The 15,725-nt window shown below is 43.1% G+C and overlaps 1 protein-coding gene across 2 annotated transcripts in view; it reads right to left on the reverse strand.

The window, feature by feature from the left end:
* Positions 1–1,955: 1,955 nt before the first annotated feature.
* The window catches only part of aff1 (AF4/FMR2 family, member 1), a 65,047-nt gene continuing 51,277 nt past the window's right edge, over positions 1,956–15,725 (reverse strand). For both annotated transcript variants that reach the window (XM_077240501.1, XM_077240502.1), the window contains exon 19: positions 1,956–3,059. In XM_077240501.1, the coding sequence (XP_077096616.1) occupies positions 2,929–3,059 (131 nt within the window). In that variant the 3' untranslated portion in view covers positions 1,956–2,928. The remainder of the gene's footprint in view (positions 3,060–15,725) is intronic.

Raw genomic sequence — 15,725 nt, forward strand, 5'->3', positions numbered from 1 at the left:
CTGATGGAGGCGGTGCTGAAAACACGAACACAAAACCATTTCACAAAAAACTAATCAAACGTCTCAAGCCTGTGTTTACATGAGATTCACAAACACCGAAGAGCAACTGACACAGATCTGAACATCAACGGTATATGAGTTTCATGATTGTAGTTCAGTATTTTTAATTCTATTAATACATTTTATTTCTACAACAGGGCTTCTTATTAACTGGCCATAATTGATTAATGTAGACTATAGATTTCTTATCAAACAGTGTTTTGGTTAGAGATCTTCTGTCTGAAAGTATCATTGTAAATGTTTTCGTTCTCCGAAAACGAATAAAGTGCAGATTTATTGCTTTAACTTCTGTTAGATAAAATATGCATATTCTGATGGTCATGTTTTACTGGTCTGGTTAATACAGAGAGATGTGACTCTAATTAATACTTTAGTAAAGCGCTGTCAGAGGAACTCATTTAAGCCATGAGTGAAAATGCCCTCCTGTTATCAACAATCAGCTTGTTAAAGTTAGGAAAGTTGAAATATCTTGGATTTTAATTTTATTTCAGATTAACAGTAAATAGATAGTAATATTTTGGGGAAATGGACGTTTCTGTGCTCGAGATGGTTTATTCAAGTCTGAGGAACATTACCAGCTCTGTAAATATAGGCGAAAGCAATAAAAGTTAATGAAGAACAGCTAACCAGGAAAGACTTCACAACAGATCCAGCAAACCTTCACAGTACGATAGTAAATGATCTCTCGGATCAGGAAGGCACTCCGCATGCTAACCCTTTCTTCACGCTGCTAGCCAGTCACAGAGCGGGGAGGGAGCAGCAAGACGATGACGACGTCTATGCGACACAGTTTGTTTATACCATAGACAGTAAAAGAAATGGATACAGCGACCCCCTTGGTTTCAACGGAGAAAACTAAGGCACGATTATTGCACTCACTTCCTGATGGCTGAGCGACTGCAGGCTAAAACTGAGCTTGACGACAGTCTGACAGTTGTACATCTTCTAGTAGCTGTGCCAAGACAAATCTGAATCAACTAATTCCTCAAAAACTTTGTTGAAATATTTTGTCTCTCTATCTATGGGCTTCTCCCTTGACTTTACGCCTCTATGTCCCCCCGATTGCCTCATAGACAGTAAAAGATTGCCTGCGAGCTTCTCCTCCTGTCTATACGGTAATTTCTCTATTGTGCGACAGAGAGTCGCGTGGTTATGACGCAACCGTTAGCCTATTTTTACAAAAACGGCTTCTACGGGGCCATAACGTAAGATAAAAAGTAATGGAGCCTTTTATACATCGTCGTGTTTCTTTAGAAATAAATAATGGACAAATGAAGTCTTTGGACGCCTCAGATGTAAAGTTATTCGCTGTCAAAGTGACGCCAAAATGAATGGGAGTCAATGGAATGCTAACAGCAGGTGAAGTTCTGCTATAATGGCGGCTCCCGCGAGGCTTCAGTTTCGGCTGATGGATTACCTGCTTGGTTTACACCTATGGATCGAACATGGCAGGAGACGCTAAGTTACCTTTCGATGCAGCCTTAGAAATTGTTCTAAGTAGTTTAGTTAAATCTCTGACCCATCGTCTTCTTCCTCGTCTAATTTCTGTCGCTCTACATACGTCATCTGGTATAATTGAAACGATTGGCTATGAGCTACGTACAGGCGCATTTGATAGACATTCGTAGCACCCAATAAATGGGTCTGGGCATTCGTAAACCACGCCTCAAATACGTGAAAATGAACATGTGGTTCCCAGACCCACGTCTCAAGACTCGGTCTGACGTAAGCCAGGCTAGGAAGGCACATGAAAAGCAATGAAATTATTTTTAAGGGATCCTTTGTCTCACTGTCAGTTGGTTTATTGAACGATTGTTGATATTTTTATTTTTGTGATTAATATATTTTTGTCATGAATAACCTGTGAGATGCCAAAGACAAATGAGAACAGAAAATAAAGGATAATAAAGATTTATTCAATTCATATCCAAATGGATCCTGAGAAAAGGATCTTCAGTCCTCAATATAAGGCGACTGAAGTCAGTCACCCGAAAAAAAGGGAACAAGGCACCAAAACTACAGTTCCTTTTCTTTTTTCACAAACATTATGCGACACAGAAACACATTTTCAATTAAGATTTGGCAATTAATCAAATCAGACTTTTGCCCTTTATGAGTTTGATAAGGTTGTAGAAAACCAACCGAAACTCCCAATGCACAATCATGGGGTATAAAATAAATAGACTCATCTGAATAATCAATAATAAATAAATCGACTGTTCTGAAAATCATTTCTGCACTTGATCAAAAATGATACAAGAAATATCTGCACAAATAAATACAATAATGCCTTCCCTCACTGCAAAAAAAAGGAGACAAAAAAGACAAAATCACGAATTTGTCCAAACAACATCTGGATCAACATTAAAGAGAGACAATCATGAGAAAAGCTCCAGAGGTCAGAGGTCAGACCCATCATGCAAACAACTCCAGCATCCTTTTCTGTGACTACCACTGTTTCTCTAATGGGTCACAGGTCACATGTGATGATAGAAATACTAGAAATCAAAAACATTTGCATTGCAATACTTGACACTCTAGATCTGATCAACTAACCGTAAGCAAATACAAAATAAAGGCACTTGCTGCTCTTACAGTGTCTCACACACTCACACAAAGCATTTAAACTGACACACACAAGCTGGTGAGATGAGAAGCTGCTGGACTTTGGCTTCATCGATACTTTGTGTTGGAGAATAAGAGGAACAGTGTTTGACGAGCAAGACGGCCCGTGGGTTTGAAGAACATCGTAATGATCACGTTTCAGAATGATGAAGAGTTTCATGAGCTGTTAGTTGATCAGACGAGACGATCAATCTCCTTTCATCTTCCCAGAATCCCTCATCTCCTCCTCTGGGAATCAGGTGATCAGAGCTGGTTCTGGTTCTGTGTGTCGCGTCTGATCCGGTGGAGCCCGACACGAATGTATGTCACTAACGAGATCATGGATGCCGTCAGACTCAGAGGAGCGACGGATGAATCCAGCTCTCGCAGCAAACCTGCAGAAACAAAGCACTGATATCATGAACCAGAACAACACACACACACCAGAACCACACACACACACCAGAACCACACACACCAGAATCAGACACACACACACACACACACCAGAACCACAACCACACACACAAACCTGACCTGTTGAAAAGTGATGGTATTCATCCCTCCTGGGATGGTGCTGCTCTTCTCTCTAGTAATTTGGCTCATAGTCTTAGAGCTCAAACATGACAGTCTGGGGCTCAGGTCAGGAAGCAGACAGACTGGCTAAACCGACCGTCTGCTAGCTGAGACCCTAACCCTAACTGAGGTCAGATAAACCCCATCACATAGAGACTCTTGTCACCTAGATATCATCATATAGAGACTGTTTCTGTTCCCCCGAATTAGGAAATACAAAAAACTTCCAAACCCATCTAAGGGTAAAAATTGATTTGATGTTCAACAAATAAAAAACAGAAATAATACAAATGAACAATTGAAAAAGCTCGGGTTGCTGAATATTCAATCCCTTACTTCAAAAGCACTTATTGTTAATGATATGATCACAGACTATAACCTAGATGTGCTGTGTTTGACAGAAACAGACACTCGGTCTCTCTCGCACACTGTCGAGCGCTCTTTCGCACACACTCGGTCTCTCACACACACTCGGTCTCTCACACACACTCGGTCTCTCACACACACTCTCGGTCTCACACACACTGTCGAGGGCTCTCTCGGACACACTCGGTCTCTCACACACACTGTCGAGCGCTCTCTCGCACACACTCGGTCTCTCACACACACTCGGTCTCTCACACACACTCGGTCTCTCACACACACACTCGGTCTCTCGCACACACACTCGGTCTCTCGCACACACTCGGTCTCTCGCACACACTCGGTCTCTCGCATACACTCGGTCTCTCGCACACACTCGGTCTCTCACACACACTGTCGAGCGCTCTCTCGGACACACTCGGTCTCTCACACACACTGTCGAGGGCTCTCTCGGACACACTCGGTCTCTCACACACACTGTCGAGCGCTCTCTCGGACACACTCGGTCTCTCACACACACTGTCCAGCGCTCTCTCGCACACACTCGGTCTCTCACACACACTGTCGAGCGCTCTCTCGGACACACTCGGTCTCTCTCACACACTGTCGAGCGCTCTCTCGGACACACTCGGTCTCTCTCACACACTGTCGAGCGCTCTCTCGGACACACTCGGTCTCTCACACACACTGTCGAGCGCTCTCTCGGACACACTCGGTCTCTCACACACACTGTCGAGCGCTCTCTCGGACACACTCGGTCTCTCACACACACTGTCGAGCGCTCTCTCGCACACACTCGGTCTCTCACACACACTGTCGAGCGCTCTCTCGGACACACTCGGTCTCTCACACACACTGTCGAGCGCTCTCTCGGACACACTCGGTCTCTCACACACACTGTCGAGCGCTCTCTCGGACACACTCGGTCTCTCACACACACTGTCGAGCGCTGTCTCGCACACACTCGGTCTCTCACACACACTCGGTCTCTCACTCACACTCGGTCTCTCACACACACTGTCGAGGGCTCTCTCGGACACACTCGGTCTCTCACACACACTCGGTCTCTCACACACACTGTAGAGCGCTCTCTCGGACACACTTGGTCTCTCACACACACTGTAGAGCGCTCTCTCGGACACACTCGGTCTCTCACACACACTCGGTCTCACACACACTCTCGGTCTCACACACACTGTCGAGGGCTCTCTCGGACACACTCAGTCTCTCACACACACTCGGTCTCTCACACACACTCGTTCTCTCACACACACTCGGTCTCACACACACTCTCGGTCTCACACACACTGTCAAGGGCTCTCTCGGACACATTTGGTCTCTCTCGCACACTGTCGAGCGCTCTCTCGCACACACTCGGTCTCTCACACACACTCGGTCTCTCACACACACTCGGTCTCTCACACACACTCGGTCTCACACACACACTGTCGAGCGCTCTCTCGGACACACTCGGTCTCTCACACACACTGTCGAGCGCTCTCTCGGACACTCTCGGTCTCACACACACTGTCGAGGGCTCTCTCGGACACACTCGGTCTCTCACACACACTGTCGAGCGCTCTCTCGGACACACTCGGTCTCTCACACACACTGTCGAGCGCTCTCTCGGACACACTCGGTCTCTCACACACTGTCGAGCGCTCTCTCGGACACACTCGGTCTCTCTCACACACTGTCGAGCACTCTCTCGGACACACTCGGTCTCTCACACTCACTGTCGAGCGCTCTCTCGGACACACTCGGTCTCTCACACACACTGTCGAGCGCTCTCTCGGACACACTCGGTCTCTCACACACTGTCGAGCGCTCTCTCAGACACTCGGTCTCTCACACACACTGTCGAGCGCTCTCTCAGACACTCGGTCTCTCACACACACTGTCGAGCGCTCTCTCGGACACACTCGGTCTCTCACACACTCTGTCGAGCGCTCTCTCGGACACACTTGGTCCCTCACACACTGTCGAGCGCTCTCTCGCACACACTCGGTCTCTCACACACACTGTCGAGCGCTCTCTCGGACACACTCGGTCTCTCTCACACACTGTCGAGTGCTCTCTCGGACACACTCGGTCTCTCTCACACACTGTCGAGCGCTCTCTCGGACACACTCGGTCTCTCACACACACTGTCGAGCGCTCTCTCGGACACACTTGGTCCCTCACACACTGTCGAGCGCTCTCTCGGACACACTCGGTCTCTCACACACACTGTCGAGCGCTCTCTCGCACACACTCGGTCTCTCACACACACTGTCGAGCGCTCTCTCGCACACACTCGGTCTCTCTCACACACTGTCGAGCGATCTCTCGGACACACTCGGTCTCTCACACACACTGTCGAGCGCTCTCTCGGACACACTCGGTCTCTCACACACACTGTCGAGCGCTCTCTCGCACACACGCGGTCTCTCACACACACTGTCGAGCGCTCTCTCGCACACACTCGGTCTCTCTCACACACTGTCGAGCGATCTCTCGGACACACTCGGTCTCTCACACACACTGTCGAGCGCTCTCTCGGACACACTCGGTCTCTCACACACACTGTCGAGCGCTCTCTCGGACACACTTGGTTTATTTACACCGTTTATTTATAACTCTTTAAATGAGTGCACCCCCCAAGATTACTGTGATAAACATGAACCTTGTCTGAAAGGCAAAGGGGGAGGTGTTTCTGTAATTTATAATAATATTTTCAGAATTACTGAGAAGTCTAGTTTTAAATATAATTCTTTTGAAGTGTTTGTGCTAAATGTAACACTATCTAGTGTAAATTATAAATCACATTTGAGATTTGTGCTGGCTACTGTATACAGGGCACCGGGGCACCATACAGACTTTATCAAAGATTTTGCTGACTTTCTATCAGAGTTAGTACTGGCTGCAGATATAGATGTAGATCAGTGGTTCTCAACTCCAGCCCTCGGGACCCACTGCTCTGCACATTTTTTATGTCTCCTTATTTAACTCACCTGATTCAGATCACCAGCTCGTTAGGAGAGACTCCTTGATCTGAACTGAGTGTGTCAGATAAGAGAGACATACAAAATGTGCAGAGCAGTGGGTCCCGAGGACTGGAGTTGAGAACCACTGATGTAGATAATGAAAAAGATGCATTGGGATTGGCATTTAAAGACATTCTCAACTCTATTGGAGTTCGACAACACGTCTCAGGACCTACTCATTGTCGTAATCATACTCTAGATCTAATATTATCACATGGAATCAATGAAAGTGAAAGTGACACGTGATGGCCAAGTATGGTAACCCATACTTGGAATTTGACCTCTGCATTTAATCCATCCAAGTAAGTGCACACACATTAGGAGCAGAGTAGTGAGTAGTGAACACACACACACTGCAAACGTGGATACACACACCCGGAGGAACGGGCAGCCTTGAGTGGCGCACGGGGAGCGATTGGGGGTTAGGTGCCTTGCTCAAGGACACCTCAGTCATATTTCTGCTGGTAATGGAATCGAACCAGCAACCTTTTGGGTCACCAGTCCAACTCTGTTACCATTAGGCCATGACTGCCCCCAATGTTGAATCAATGTTGATGCTGTTGAAATTCTGCAGCAGAGCGATGACATCTCAGATCATTATCTAGTCTTGTGTAAACTAGATTAGAAGAACTCGATATTGCGACAGAAACTTTTAACTCTCTCTTTTCCAGCACTTTAGACACAGTTGGTCCTTTGCACTTAAACCCCTGGGGTCGGCTATCGCGCCGGCGCTTTTTTTCTTATCAGTGCAAAAGAAACTCAAATAACTCCGTCAAATTTTGTCATACAGGCAAGTGTTACACATCATTAAAAACTGTTAAATGTCTTCTTTTTTTGTGTACACTAATAATAAAAACAAAAAGAAAAGTTGTGTTTCTCGTAAAATAAAGAAAAAAACATGATGCACGTTCTGTCTTCTCTCTCAATGTGAAGTTCATTCTGAAACGCGACAGAAAACGATCTGTAACTCAGCTAATACTTGCCACCCACACATGAAAGTAATGTCTTTACAAAGCTTGAAGTCTCCTTTTTTAAATGAAGTAAATCATATCAAAAACAAATATTCTCGGTTTAAGAAATCCGTATGAAAGCAACGACATGTACAGTTTCTTCAGCCCGAGCTCATTAACTTTAATTTGACCACACCCCCACACGCGCGAGCTGTTCACATGCAAATGATCCACGTGAGGGAACGCAGAGCTGTTAACGCCCTCATCAGCTCGAAACAAAGAATCAGCGACTCCAGTATTTCTCTGCTTTTCATCAGTTTGGAAGACTGTTTGTGCTGTGGATTTACCTTGGATTTACCTCAGAAGACGACGTTTTTGATTATGAGAACAATTTTTAAGGTAAGAGACATAATAGTAAGTGTTTTGTTGTTGCATAAACTTTACATTGTAGCTACTAAACTGGTGCCAGCCTAAAATGTTATGAAATGAGATACAAGTATGCTAGTATGAGTGTTTAATCTAATATGTTGAATATTTTAATGTTTAGACCTGTGTTTACTGTTAAATACTGTGTTTGTGGATATCTGCTCAAACGTAGATGTATAATGTAACAATAATGTTTCATAGTTTGGAGCGGCTCGATCGCTGCACGCGCTGAGTTTGGGTCTGAGTCACGCTTAGGCTTCACGCCAAACTCATCTCATTTCATAGCGAATAGAAATATTTGAAGTAACATATGATAAACAATATTTGTTTGTCTAGTGTGGTGTTACTGAAGTGTTCATTTTTAACGATGTATAGGCTGCCTGCTATCTAGACTATTGTTATTATTTTATGCAGCCCTACACATGCCTATATACAAGGCACAACAAACTAGGTGTTCGTATATATATTTACAAAATACATATACATATATACACTGCCGTTCAAAAGTTTGGGGTCGGTATGATTTTTAATGTTTTTAAAAGAAGTCACTTATGCTCACAAAGGCTGTATTTATTTGAATAAAAATACAAAACAAACCCAGTAATATTGTGAAATAATATTTCAATGTAAATCAGCTGTTTTCTATATAAACAATATATATATATATATAAATGTAAATATATAGTAAAGTGTAATTTATTCCCTTCGATCAAAGCTGAAATTTCAGCATCATTACTCCAGTCTTCAGTGTCACACGATCCTTCAGAAATCACTATAATATAATGATTTGATGCTCAAGAAACATTTTTCATTATCATCAATGTTGAAAACAGTTATTTACATTTTTATTTCAGGATTCTTTGATGAAAGAAAGTTCAAAAGAACGGCATTTATCTGAAAAATTATCTTTTGTAACATTAAAGCTGCAGTAGGGAGTTTTGAGAAAATGTTGACTTAGCCTGAAAATTTGAACAAGCACAACTTACAGGTCCAACCCCCTTGCTCTCTGCTGCGCTACAGCCCTCCCTCCACAGCTCCTCCCTCCACAGCTCCTCCCCTCACAGCTCCTCCCTCCACAGCTCCTCCCCCACAGCTCCTCCCCCACAGCTCCTCCTCCACAGCTCCTCCCCCACAGCTCCCCCCGACAGCTCCTCCCTCCACAGCTCCTCCCTCCACAGCTCCTCCCCCACAGCTCCTCCCTCCACAGGTCCTCCCCCACAGCTCCTCCCTCCACAGCTCCTCCCTCCACAGCTAACTCCCTCCACAGCTCCTCCCCCACAGCTCCTCCCCCACATCTCCTCCCCCACAGCTCTTCCCTCCACAGCTCTTCCCTCCACAGCTCCTCCCTCCACAGTTCCTCCCTCCACAGTTCCTCCCTCCACAGTTCCTCACTCCACAGCTCCTCCCTCACAGTTCCTCCCTCCACAGCTCCTCCCCCACAGTTCCTCACTCCACAGCTCCTCCCCCACAGTTCCTCCCTCCACAGCTCCTCCCTCCACAGCTCGTGTGTGTGTGTATATATATATATATATATATATATATATATATATAGTGTGTGATTATGTGTGTGTGTGTGAGTGAAAAATCTAAAATGTATTCCCAGAATCGTGCAGCCCTATAGTTTGTCTTGATATCAACATGTTTACAGGTGTTTATTTATTTATTTTTTAGAAAGGGACCAGATGCCACTGGATGAGTCCTGCTGACTTCAACATTCACATGAGTCTCTGTACATGAACATAGTAAAATAAAGTAAAACACCTTGGACATGATAGGTATGTAGGCTACTATGTTTCAGGAATGGCACAAAGGTGTGTGACTGTTTAAGTCTTTGTCTTTAGATCAGTGTGTTTACTAATGTGCTTTCTGTCCTTTGTTGTGTATCTTTGGATTATGTTGTGTTGTAAATAAATCCAGACAATCTAAAAGCCGTTCTTTTTTTAATTTCTCCTCATTCTTTGTGCAAGGCTCCTCATAATGATCGGGCCTGATAGCACCTGATAGGGCCATTAGGGGAGGGTCTTTGTCTTTCTCAGGTGTAAAATGCATTCATATTAATGAGAGATCACGCCTCCTCGCATAAAGCTTTAACCCTCTAACCCTAACCCTTTCACACAAAACACATCATACAAATTTTAAATCAATATATTGTCTTATCTAAATGAGTATGCAGGATGATTTTCACATAGTTTTGGAGCAAATATTCTATGCTACGTGATACAATTTTCAAAAGGCTTGTGAAGAAATAATCACTATGCAGACTGATCTCATGAAATGGCGTATGTATGACACGCCAATTCGTATTTCCATTTTTGGCGTGCTATCAACACGCATAATCGCTTTTCAGCGTGTTTATCAACGCCTTTGACTTAACGTTATATTACTGTATTATGTATATATAGATATATGACCTACCCCAACCCCGTCCCTAAACCTACCCGTCACTGGGGTTAATACCATTTATGAGTGTTCTCCTACCATCCTAGGAAAAAATATATCGCTCCACAGATGTAGATATAGATTTTGCTTTGTTTCGCTCGGACATTTAACGGCGTACACATACACGCGGAATCACTCGGACATTTAATGGCGTAGACATACACGCAAAAGATTTTGGCGTGGACATACACGCGGATAGCTCAAAATGTGTATAGATAAAACGCCACTTGACTTGAAAGTGGCGTGTATGTTTACGCAAAGTCAAGATGTCTTAAACCCAAATGATGGGTTTAAGACCTTATTTCAGTGACATTTGTTTTTTGTTTTTTTCACAAACCACGCATAAACATTATTATCTTAAAACTCCAAACTTTTACATCCATGCTGCTGACATATTTTTGTAGCAGAGTTTGTGCTGAATACAATGTAATAAGACTTTAGTCATGAAAATGTCACAAGTAACAGAAATAAGCACAAATGTCAGAGCATGTCAGAACACCTCCAGGACCCAGAAAACGCCTCAGACCTCAGAGGTAGGACAACACGAGGGGTCAAAGGCTCGTGCTAGTAACAGCCTCCCTCACCAGCGATGGAAGACCATGGCTACGGCACGCAAAGTGTCTCCCTGGTGAAGACGGAATGTCCATGGGGCAAACGAGATGACCAACACACCTGGAGGAAGATGCACCAACTAATGGTTTGAGTTTAGCAAAATAATCTGTTTTGTGATGATTTTGATAATTTTTATTTGATTGAATCAAAATAGGGCTTAGATCAAATGATTTGATTGGTTAAGGATTCATTAGAAAATATTTCAGGTAAATTATAGGGATTTTATTAAATATGGAATTAAAAGTTAAGAAAATATGGTTAGGAAAATGGAGGCGCTGTATGGAAATGGGTGTGGACTGATGGTAAATGGATACGATTGGTTAATCTTTGGGGGGTTGGGGGTACTGTACTACCAATTTCAGCGATAGGATTATCAATAGTTATGTTTACCATGCATTATAGTGTGTTTCCAGCTCAGTACAGAGACTGGTTAAAGCTGGGAGTCTGTTCAATTGGATGAACAAAATATGATGATACAAGTAGTGGGAGCTACTGTGACATGTGTTAAAGTGTATGTTTCCTTTTCTTTTTCTTTCTTTCGATGAATGTTTTTGATATGAACAGGAGACAAGGAGAGGGGTCGAAATGAGGGATTTTATTCTACTTTTATTTCTTCGTATTTCTTAGCCTGGTATTTCTTACCCAAATGCCATGTGGGTTTCAAGATGTGTAATGATAACCAGGGTGTTAAATTGATGTGTTTCCTACTTAAACTATACACTATTTCTTGTTTATACTGAGGTGACTGAGGGTCCGACCTAGGTCGGGAGTGCAATAACAGTGCTTATTCATTCAGCCCGGCCGCAGATAAAGTCTTTACTTGCTTGCTAATACTTAAGGGACTATCCCCACAAAAACAGCCTAAGCTTTTTACTTTTCCAAATGTTATTTCACAAATGTTTAAGAGAGTGGTCAGTTATGTGAAAACCAGAGATGAAGAGTATAAGTGTGATGAAATGACTTAAAATTTGTTCTATTATTTTTATTATTATGATTGGGTAATCTGAATGATAAAAAGGGGGGAATTGTTGTGGAAATTTTAATATTCATTGATCCCAAACAGGTATCATAAGAGAAAGAACCTATTCAATGTATAAAAGTATATGTGTGTACGTGCTTGTGCGTGACGTTTCAGGAACATATGGGACAGGACCTCTGACCTTAGGGACGGTCAGGTTTGGCCAGTTTATTTCAGTACCAGTTTGTGTCTTTAAGTAGAAACTGAACAGCAGTAAGGACCTTATCTGAGTGGGTGAAAGGTACAGCGGGTGAGGAGGAACCTTGAAAACAGTATAAAGGCTGTCTTATATCTTCCTGTTGTGTGTCACTCTCTTGCACAGCAAAACTTCTGTGTACTAGACTGAACCTATTCTTGCAAGAATAAATACTTTTCTTTTTATTAATTTGACTTTGAGTGTCTCTTACGCAGTGATGATGTTTAACAGAATTTTTGCCACAACAGGTTAAAGAAGATTAAAAGAAAATAGTCCAACGCCGTGGTACAACGAGCACACTCACACACACACACACACACACACACACACACACACACACACACACACACACACACACACACACACACACACACTGTATACACATACACACGCTCACACTCACACTCACACACACATACACTGTATACACATACACACGCTCACACTCACACACACACTCACGCTCACACACACACTGACCCTTAAGAGAGCAGCCAGAAAAATGGAGCGCAACTGGAAGAAAACAAAACTAGAGGTATTTCGCATTTCATGGAAGGAGAGCTCGATTGCTTACAGAGAGGCTTTAAAAGCTGCTAGATCTGCTGATTTTTCAACCCTATTAGAAGAAAATAAACAAAACCCTAGGTATTTATTTGAAACAGTGGTTAAATTAACGAAAAATAAAACTTCAGCCCCAGACGTTCCCAATCAGCACAACAGTAATGACTTTATGAACTTCTTTACTTACAAGATCTATAATATCAGGGAGAAAATGATAACTATGTAACCGTCTACTACAGTATCGCATCAGACAGTGCAGTGTAGTCTCAATGACGAAACATCACAGTCATTCATTGCTATTGGAGATGAAGAATTTTATAAACCTGTTTAATCATCTAAATCGACAACATGTATGTTAGACCCTATACCGACTAAACTACAGAAAGGGACGCTTCCAGAGGTCCAACATGACATCATGACTTTGCGTAAACATACACGCCACTTTCAAGTCAAGTGGCGTTTTATCTATACGCATTTTGAGCTATCCGCGTGTATGTCCACGCCGAAATCTTTTGCGTGTATGTCTACGCCATTAAATGTCCGAGTGATTCCGCGTGTATGTGTACGCCGTTAAATGTCCGAGCGAAACGAAGCAAAATCTATATCTACATCTGTGGAGCGATATTTTTTTTCCTAGGATGGTAGGAGAACACTCATAAATGGTATTAACCCCAGTGACGGGTAGGTTTAGGGACGGGGTTGGGGTAGGTCATATATCTATATATACATAATACAGTAATATAACGTTAAGTCAAAGGCGTTGATAAACACGCTGAAAAGTGATTATGCGTGTTGATAGCATGCCAAAAATGGAAATACGAATTGGTGTGTCATACATACGCCATTTCATGAGATCAGTCTGAGAGGTCATAGATCCTCCACACACGCTTCAAAAACCAGAACCACACGCACACACACTAGAACCAGAACCATACACGTCAAGTCACTTTTATTTATAGCGCTTTTTACAATACAGAGTGTTTCAAAGCAGCTTTATAGCGATAACAGGAAAATAATGTTATAATAATATTGTTAAATATAAAATTAAATGTCCCCTATGTCCACAACACTGATTTCACAAACCAGAACCACACACACCAGAAAGATCCACACACACACTTCACTCACCAGAACCATCCACACACACCAGAACAATCCACACACACACACCAGAACCATCCACACACACGCTTCACAAACCAGAACCACACACACCAGAAAGATCCACACACACACTTCACTCACCAGAACCATCCACACACACCAGAACCATCCACACACACGCTTCACAAACCAGAACCACACACACCAGAAAGATCCACACACACACTTCACTCACCAGAACCATCCACACACACCAGAACCATCCACACACACGCTTCACTCACCAGAACCACACACACCAGAATCAAAACCATACACACAACACTGATCTCACACACCAGAACCAGAACCACACACACAAACGTCCAGCTCAACTGCTTCATTCATTCTTTGATGAACATAAATATCAGGGCCGTCAACGTTAATACTGTATTAAGCAGGTACATTTAAACACGATTAACTAAATAACATTAATTAAAGGGACACTTCACCTCTGGGAAGATGAATGTATATTTAAAGTGGGTCATTTATGTAGGAGAAATGTGAAATTATTTTAGAATTTGGAGGTTTCTAGACTGAGAAAATCCAGAAAATGTATTTTTGGCTTATGTGGATGAAAGAAAACAACTCCCAGAATGCAATTGCTTCGCTGCCCTAGGAGGCCACGCCTACCGATAACAGAGCGCAGATGTTAAACAACAAGGCTAGGCTACTAGTGAGTCTCCGTGATGAGTCTGCCCGGGTTTTCGAGATCGCTCATAATGTCTGGGATTCGGATTTACGTTCTACAGTCGCCACTCATCATGTTTACTGTGGTGTGCAGGACGAGACTGAGGGCCGCGGGAGAACGGCGCGAGGCCAGTGGCGTGATTACTGATGAGCGACACTGTGAGATGCACCGGTCTCGTATCTCTCACGGAGGAGCGGGAATTTTCTTAGCAATGTCAAAATGCACATCAACCGATCACTTGTTTAGCGTTCATGTAAACACTACATTCAGATTTGCCCATCGGAATGAATTCAGTTAGATTGAAACAAAAGGTGTGCATGTAAACAATGAATGGCGACTGCAGAAAGCAAAAGCTGAATCCCGGACATTTTGGACGACCTCGACGTCCGGGAAAAAGAGGATGGTAACCCCTACTACTCCACAGAACAAGAGCCTGCTAGCTTAGCTTCCAAAAAAAGATGGCTGACACTATGTGTACATTCTGTGACTGAGATCCCACCCTCTATGGGCGGGTTGAGAACATGTGGGACAGCCCCTACTACTGGCTGCAGTCTTTAGCCTCTGGCCAAAAAATCCTCCGATGACGCAAAATGACGATTTTTGCAGCATCGGAGGATTTTTTCCAGACCAAAAATACATAAATCTCTCATATCAGGGGGATATGAGGGGGGGGAAGCACGGTAATTCGAAAATACTACTGGTTTTCTACTGATACAAAGCTTAATGCTAAATCCTGAATTGACCCTTTAACATTAATTAGTGATTTGATGTAAAAATATACAATTAAACATTTTAAAATGATGTGCGTTTAATCATTATTACAGAAAACTTTGATTAATTAGTTTATTTTGACATGAACACAAAAGAGACGTGTGACAGATACCTGCGTTTAGAGTACCATGTTCACAGCATCTGAATGTGTCAATCACAAAAAATGATGATTGAAAATATGTATTTACAAATCTGATGGTTTATATATTATCTGATTGTCCAGCTCTGATCAATGTGACTATAAGACATTGACATCATGATTTTTTTTTTAATCCCTCAGTTCTCTCCA

The sequence above is a fragment of the Siphateles boraxobius genome, unplaced genomic scaffold, assembly GCF_051911475.1.
Source record: "Siphateles boraxobius isolate OS27281-9 unplaced genomic scaffold, OSU_SipBor_1 235, whole genome shotgun sequence".
In the NCBI taxonomy this organism is placed as follows: Eukaryota; Metazoa; Chordata; class Actinopteri; order Cypriniformes; family Leuciscidae; genus Siphateles; species Siphateles boraxobius.